At 51.8% G+C, this 7,726-nt stretch overlaps 1 protein-coding gene across 2 annotated transcripts; it reads left to right on the top strand.

Annotated features, from left to right (window-relative positions):
- The first annotated feature begins 308 nt into the window (after positions 1-308).
- Positions 309-6,854, top strand: EOMES (eomesodermin). Of its 2 annotated transcripts, none has more exons than XM_047769277.1 (6): positions 309-1,583; positions 2,553-2,707; positions 3,398-3,519; positions 3,956-4,114; positions 4,200-4,261; positions 5,045-6,854. In XM_047769277.1, exons 1-6 carry the CDS (start codon positions 706-708, stop codon positions 5,724-5,726), a joined length of 2,058 nt encoding a protein of 685 aa, XP_047625233.1. In that variant the 5' UTR covers positions 309-705; the 3' UTR covers positions 5,727-6,854. The 2 variants fall into 2 exon arrangements, with proteins under 2 accessions (XP_047625233.1, XP_047625231.1); XM_047769275.1 differs by having other exon boundaries at positions 4,988-6,854.
- Positions 6,855-7,726: the final 872 nt, after the last annotated feature.

Raw genomic sequence — 7,726 nt, 5'->3', positions numbered from 1 at the left:
CCCCGTTGCGGAGACCCCAAACTCTGTTCCCCTAAACTCCATCAAAATACAGACATCACGGTTGTTTCTCAGAGTAGGACGGAGTCTCAAATAAAAAAAAAAAAGAAAAGAAAAGAAAAAGAAAAAGCGGGCTAAAGGAGAAGAAAGTCGCAGGCGACTTGATCCAATTAGTAAATGCCTAATTGAATTAGTGTCACCTCCACCAGCCAATAGGAGGGACCTGAGGCTGTGGGGCCGAGAAGCCCCTCCCTGACCTCACTTATATAAAGCAGCCAATGACAGCCTGCAAGTTTCCAAGTGGTCAACTTGACCGACAGTTTGTCAGTCGAGAAGGGCAGAAAGGCTAGCGCTGGTGGGTGGATAGGGAGAGAGATCTAAGACTACTTCTTCCTGTGTGTGCGGGGGGCGGTGAGTAGAGGTCCAGAGAAGCAAAAAGGACGGGGAAAGAAAAGGAGAGTGCTTCTTGATCAGTTTCCACCTCCCGCCTTCAAACTCAGTGCGCTTTCCTTGCGGAAAGTACGCTGGGTTCAGGGCGCGGGAGTGCGCGCCTCAGTGGCCCGCTTGTCGCCAGGTGGGTAGCCCAGCACCGGAGGAAGGGGAAGTTACCTTCCCCTCGGAAGAGGGCGCTGGCTCCCCCGTCCTGCCTTTATAATAAGGCTGCGATAGGAGAGGAAGCAGCCAGCTGCCGTCTGCGCTTTGCAAAGCATGCAGTTAGGGGAGCAGCTCTTGGTGAGCTCGGTGAACCTGCCCGGCGCGCACTTCTACCCGCTGGAGAGTGCGCGAGGCGGCACCGGCGGGAGCGCCGGGCACCTCCCGGGAGCGGCCCCCTCGCCCCAGAGGCTGGACTTAGACAAAGCGCCCAAGAAGTTTTCGGGCAGCCTCTCCTGCGAGGCAGGGAGCCGGGAGCCCGCAGCCACCGGCGCGGGGGCCCCCGCGGCCATGCTCAGTGACGCCGACGCCGGGGACGCCTTTGCCAGCGCTGCGGCGGTGGCCAAGCCCGGACCCCCGGACGGCCGCAAGGGCTCCCCCTGCGGGGAGGAGGAGCTGCCCTCCGCCGCCGCCGCCGCCGCCGCAGCTGCCGCGGCCGCCGCTACCGCGCGCTATTCCATGGACAGCCTGAGTTCGGAGCGCTACTACCTCCAGTCCCCCGGACCTCAGGGCTCCGAGCTGGCCGCGCCCTGCTCGCTCTTCCCGTACCAGGCGGCAGCTGGGGCGCCCCACGGATCCGTGTACCCGGCTCCCAACGGGGCGCGCTACCCCTACGGCTCCATGCTGCCCCCCGGCGGCTTCCCGGCGGCTGTGTGCCCACCCGGGAGGGCGCAGTTCGGCCCGGGAACCGGCGCGAGTAGCGGCGCGGGAGGCAGCGGCGGCGGGGGAGGCGGCCCGGGCGCCTACCAGTATGGCCAGGGGGCCCCGCTCTACGGGCCGTACCCCGGGGCGGCAGCGGCGGGTTCCTGCGGAGGATTGGGGGGCCTGGGGGTACCTGGCTCCGGCTTCCGTGCCCACGTCTACCTGTGCAACCGGCCTCTGTGGCTCAAATTCCACCGCCACCAAACCGAGATGATCATTACGAAACAGGGAAGGTGAGCGCAGCGCGGAGGGGCCCCGAGGCGTGGGGGTAAATAGTGTGTGGTCCCAGGGATGGCCGGGAACGGGGGCCGCAGCTCGCTCGCTCGGCTCTTTGCTTGTAGACTGAGTTTCTGTACCGATCAAGTGGAAAATTCGCATCGCCAATCGGTGTTCCTCCCGTCCGCGCACGGGCGCTTGGTACAAGCTGCTTCCCCCCTTCCCTCTGGTCACCCTCACCTTGACTGACGTGGAGGAGTGGAAATGGAAGTTGAGGCCTATCCACAAAGCTGGATCTATTAGATCGGCCCGCTAGGTCCCTGCATACCGGCGAGGAGCCACGGATGGGGGAAGCCGCAAAGGTTGCTTCCCCTGGGCGCAGTAGATGGGCTCCCGCAGTTTTAGGCGCCAGGGTCTCCATGGGGTGCTTCCGGGGGCCGAATGTGAGGACCAGGGCGCCGAACTTGAGTGTTGGTCGGGTATTGGTTAGCCTGGCCCTGGATTCAGAAGGGGCTGGGGGGCCTGGGCCAGAGGAAGTTCGGATACACATTCCACTGCTAGCAGCGTCTATGTGAGGGGTGGGTCCTGAAGAGGGACGTCCTAGGGGGACTTTTAACCCCGTAGAATTGTGTGTGTATGTATTTTTACGAGAACAACCTAATGTTGTTTTCTGGCACTTGTACATATAAAAATGAATGATTTTAAATGTCCTGGAAGAAAATTTAATAAGCATCTGAAAGGCTCAAGAACTTGAGTTGGGAGAGTTGGGAAGCGCAGGTATTGGGAAAATACTGACTTTGGGGCAAATTATTTGGGAAAAAGAGGTGTTCCAAGAGTTGCCACCCAACAAGATTTTACATAGTAAGGGCCACTTTACCGGTGTTCTGTTGGTTCTGCAGACTTCCAAACGTGGTACCCTGAGCCTGGGCCTGTTCCGGGACAGCCCCCGATTGAAATTTCGCCTCCTGGTTCTGTCCCCTGCACAGGCGCATGTTTCCTTTCCTGAGCTTCAACATAAATGGACTCAATCCTACTGCCCACTACAACGTTTTCGTAGAGGTGGTGCTGGCGGACCCCAACCACTGGCGCTTCCAGGGGGGCAAGTGGGTGACCTGCGGCAAAGCGGACAATAACATGCAGGGTGAGGAGAGAGGGGGCCCGGGCAGGGAGGAGCCCTGAGGAGCCCCGAGGAGCCCCTGACTCCGACAACTCCCATTTAAATCTAGCATTCCTGCCCTCCAAGCCCGGGCCTAGAGGTAGGGGTTTCTTTGTGTTGATTGTTGGATTGAGGGAGAGAATTGCTAAGTCAGATTTCTTACCAACCAGTATATAGAATTTTAACCATGACCTACTCCTGCCTGCGCCCCCCCCCCCCCAATCCCTATCTTTGAGAAAGGAATTGCCATCAACTCCAGATGGCAAGGGCTCCTGGCATTCTCAACTTCACTCCAGAAAGACTTCCCCAAGGTTGTTTTCACCATACAAATCCAACCACCTCTCATCACATCTTTCCCTTCTAGCTTTAGAAGCCCCCAAAATGACCTTCAAGAGGCATCCCCTCCTGTTGGCTCCATTTTTGTATGTTGGGGCACTAGTAAGATGGGTGCCTTGTCTAAGGAAGGCTGGAAGCACAGGGGCCCTGGGAGGGGAATCCACAGAGTCTAGTTGGTCTCCGCTGGCCTTCTTAAGCCGTCAAGGGTGGGAGACTTGTGTTGAAGTCTAGCTCTTAAATCTTGCCTCCCCCCCATTAGTAATAAACATCCCTCCTCTACCTCTATTTGCAAACAGCCCTATATGATTGGGTTTTGTGTTTTGTTTCATTTTCTCTTAGGCAACAAAATGTATGTTCACCCAGAGTCTCCTAATACTGGTTCCCACTGGATGAGACAGGAAATTTCATTTGGGAAATTAAAACTCACCAATAACAAAGGCGCGAATAACAACAACACTCAGGTAGGGTAGCAGAGGGTGGGTGTCTTCTGGCTCTGAATCTCTTTTCTAATGAGTTTCCATACCCCTCATTGTATTTATAGTATTTGCAATGACCTGTTGCTTGCCTCTTGTTTTTTTCTTTTGACCTTTCTCATTTTTTTTCCTTTTTTTTTAACTTTTTTTACTCTACTGGATTTCAATAACAGTGAGTTTACTGCTAGGAACAGAAATACTGAAATCTTTTGGCAACTGAGGCAACCAAGAGGAAAGAGTGTTTGTCAACACTCCTACTCAGCTATGTTTTAAGTTTCCAAAAATGGCAAGAGAAAAAACTTAGCTGTTGGTGGGGAGCACACAGGAGTCCCATCCCAAAGTATACAACTGGTCCAATTTGACTTTCGTTGACCCTATAAGAGACTTTAGATTTGGCAGCTCTTTTTTCCTGTACCATTTACAGATGATAGTCTTGCAATCTTTACACAAGTACCAACCACGTCTGCACATTGTTGAAGTCACAGAGGATGGTGTAGAGGACTTGAATGAGCCCTCGAAGACTCAGACCTTCACCTTCTCAGAAACGCAGTTCATTGCAGTGACTGCCTACCAAAACACTGACGTGAGTGTCCCAAAGGTCCTGGGAACCCTAAAGCTAGGTACGGTGTGAGAGGTAAAGCCCTCAATGACTGCTTTTTCTTATCTAGATAACGCAACTAAAGATTGATCACAACCCCTTTGCAAAAGGCTTCAGGGACAACTACGACTCGTAAGTGCACCTGTTTTTACTTGCACGGTTGCCTTTGAACAAGACCTCTAGAAGCAGACATTTTTTCGGGGACCATATTCTAGAAAGGGCTTTCAAGATTGCCGACTTTTACCAATTTTTATGTTTGCATATTTTTGGCTTTGACTAATCTTGCAGAAGGGTTCCGTTCATTTCTAAAGAAATGTTAAACTTTTTTTTTAACATTTGAGTGGAGATTGGGAATTTTCATAATCTGCATTTATATACCTTCCTTTCCATTGGATCCAAGTTTTTTATTCTCCCAGGAGCAGGTATTATTACTCCCCCTCTTTTTGATTTTACATGAGAAAAACCTGAAACTAAGAGGATGTAATTTTCACAACATCAAACAGGCAAGGCCCTGCAAATGCCTTTTAAATCTGAGATTTCTACCTCCACCACCTTTCCTAATAGTGACAAGGGGGAGTTGCTCTGAGTTCTTCAAAGTTCTAGGCCTTGCAGAGGTAGATTTCCTATAGTTGAAATACTGAAGGCCCGGGAGGAAACCTTTTCTTATGGTGTGGCACAGTTTTCCCCAATGAGCCAAGAATGCAGCAAAAATGGGCTGCACTGTCCCCATCCCTCCACAGCGCTCAGCCAAAGAGCTCCGTCCTCCAACTTTCTTCATTTCTGGGAGGTAGATTGTTTGGGGTCAACATTAGGGTTTTTTGTTTTTTTTTTTTTTAAGTGTTTCTCTTTATATTGTAGCATGTACACCGCTTCCGAAAATGACAGGTTAACTCCATCTCCCACGGATTCTCCTAGATCCCATCAGATTGTCCCCGGAGGTCGGTACGGCGTTCAGTCCTTCTTCCCGGAGCCCTTTGTCAACACCTTACCTCAAGCCCGCTATTATAATGGCGAGAGAACCGTGCCACAGACCAACGGCCTCCTTTCACCCCAACAGAGCGAAGAGGTGGCCAGCCCTCCCCAGCGGTGGCTGGTCACACCTGTCCAGCAACCTGGGGCCAACAAACTAGACATCGGTTCCTATGAGTCTGAATATACTTCCAGCACCTTGCTCCCGTATGGTATTAAACCCTTGCCCCTGCAGACCTCCCATGCCCTGGGATACTACCCCGACCCCACCTTCCCTGCCATGGCAGGGTGGGGAGGCAGAGGTTCTTATCAGAGGAAGATGGCGGCTGGACTCCCATGGACCTCCAGAACAAGCCCCCCTGTGTTCTCTGAAGATCAGCTCTCCAAGGAGAAAGTCAAAGAAGAAATGAGCTCTTCTTGGATAGAGACGCCCCCATCTATCAAGTCTCTCGATTCCAATGATTCCGGTGTATACACCAGTGCTTGTAAGCGAAGGCGGCTGTCTCCTAGCACCTCTAGTAATGAAAACTCCCCCTCCATAAAGTGTGAGGACATTAACACCGAAGAGTACAGTAAAGACACCTCGAAAGGCATGGGGGGGTATTATGCTTTTTACACAACTCCCTAGAGAGTTCTTTTAACCTCGTGAAAATGAGCTAATGAAAATTTTGCAGATGGACTTGGTGGTGTTTTTGTTGTCGTCTTTGCCTAGGTTGCCAAAAAGACCTTTGCCTTCCACCTTGACGCATACTGTTTTGTGCAATTCTCTAAAAGAAGGTGCCAAAGCGTTTCGATTGCTGCAGGTAACTGAAACAAGCTTAGCCATTTTTTTCCCTTTTTAATAAATTGAATGGAGAACTTTCAAGTGTTTTAAAATATGAAGGTTATTCAAAGTTATGGATTTATTTATTGGAGACACTAGACATTCAGAAAATTGGGCTGTGAAGATTGAGTGCCATCAGAGAAGTTAAAAGCTTTGGTTCTCATTTTTATTTGTGACTCTAAGCAAAGGGAAGAAGCCCAAAGTGGTAGGTGGTTTTGCTTCTGCAAGAAAAAGGTGGGCCTTCAGCTTCCACAAGGATTTTTTGCTGTTAACTCTTTGCTAGGGACAAAAGATGTTAGGCCTGGGGGCAAGAGGAACTTGGGGAAGGTGCTGGTTTTACCTGACTTTGATTCTTCCCAGGCTTCTGAAACAAGCCATGTTTGCCCTAGTTAGGGATTCTAGGCCTCTGCTGTGTGCTGGGTGGCTTGTAGGACTCAGGAGAGGGCAAGGGAAGGAGTGGCCAAAAAAAAAAAAAAAAAAAAAAGCTGGGGTGGGGGAGGGGGAGAATTTTAAAGTGTACAGTTCTGTGTGCTTAGATATATTGTAGAATAATGTGGAAAATATTGTACAAATAGTCTACTGTAGGCTTATGAGATTATTATGTAAAATTGGTGCTTTGGCTTTGTAAAGAATTTGCAAATCACCAGACAACACAGGTGTGGGAGAAGGGGAAGTTTCTCTTCTCTCCCCACAGCATATGGGAATATTCTGTTTACTTCTTAGTTGAGAATGTATTCAACCTCTCTGTACTAACTTGAACCGAACCCGTGTCAAGGAAAACTCCCATTTCATCCTCTTCCTTCACCACCCCCGCTATCCAACTCGGTAATGTGAAGAAACAGAAACCCCACACCACAGCTCCTATATAGGCTTTTTAGAGATCTTGGATTTTTATGTACAGTCTAGTCATTTTTAATAAATGTGGTTCATTAAGGGAACAGGCATAGCTGTCTTCTGTAACGTGGGTTTTAATCTTTGTTTCAAAAAAATCTTTGTTTAGTTTCTTCCTCCACCCTCATCCAGCATGAACACTGTCCCACCAGCCCACTGCCCACCCCGCCCCCGCAAAGCTCTAGAATCTCTTAAGTGAACACAGTCGTCGTGAAGGGGTGGGGAAGCTTTTGTTTATCTTATTTTTCCTCTAAGGATGAATGGGGTTATTTCCTTACCGCACTGGTAAGTCGGGACAATGGGTATTGGGGCTAGGGAGGGGGAGGAGGGTTGCTGCCGAGACACTAGATTGTCCACAGCAGGCTTGTTGCAAGCCTAGAACACCACCCCCAGCCCTGGGCGTCCGGGCTTTTTCTAGACCTGTTTAGGGCTTCCCATCCCCGGACCCACATGGGCTCCCGGGAACCCTCGCAGTCCTCCCAGCGCCCACCAGTTCCGGGTCCCTGGGGCGCGGTGGGAGCTATCCCTTCACCCCTTCTCTAGCTGCCACCTGCGGCTTCCCGTTCGGAGCTCTGGACCCTGCCGGGGCACCTGCGTGCCGGGGCGTTGAGGAGGCCGCGGGCTTCTGGGCTCTGCCAACAGCGACCTCGCGTTTAGCACCGCTTATTTGGCTCTCAGTCCCCGGGAGGGCGAAGGCCACTCCATCCCTGGCTGAGCTCCGGACCCGCGGAAGAGTTAAACCCAGGAGCGGGGCGGAGGGCCCTTTGTCCCGCTGCCAGACGCCCCGCCAGGCTTATCGGCAGACGGCTTCTGGCCCGGCTTGCGGTCCTTCCAGCCCCCTCCCCACCCTCCCAGGGTAAAGGTCTGGCCAGGAGGGTCATTTTTCTAACTGCGTGGCGCGGAAATGCAGCTGC

The sequence above is a fragment of the Phacochoerus africanus genome, chromosome 1, assembly GCF_016906955.1.
Source record: "Phacochoerus africanus isolate WHEZ1 chromosome 1, ROS_Pafr_v1, whole genome shotgun sequence".
Taxonomy (NCBI): Eukaryota; Metazoa; Chordata; class Mammalia; order Artiodactyla; family Suidae; genus Phacochoerus; species Phacochoerus africanus.
Note: the sequence above shows the minus strand (reverse complement) of the source record. Positions and strands in the feature narration are given on the sequence as shown.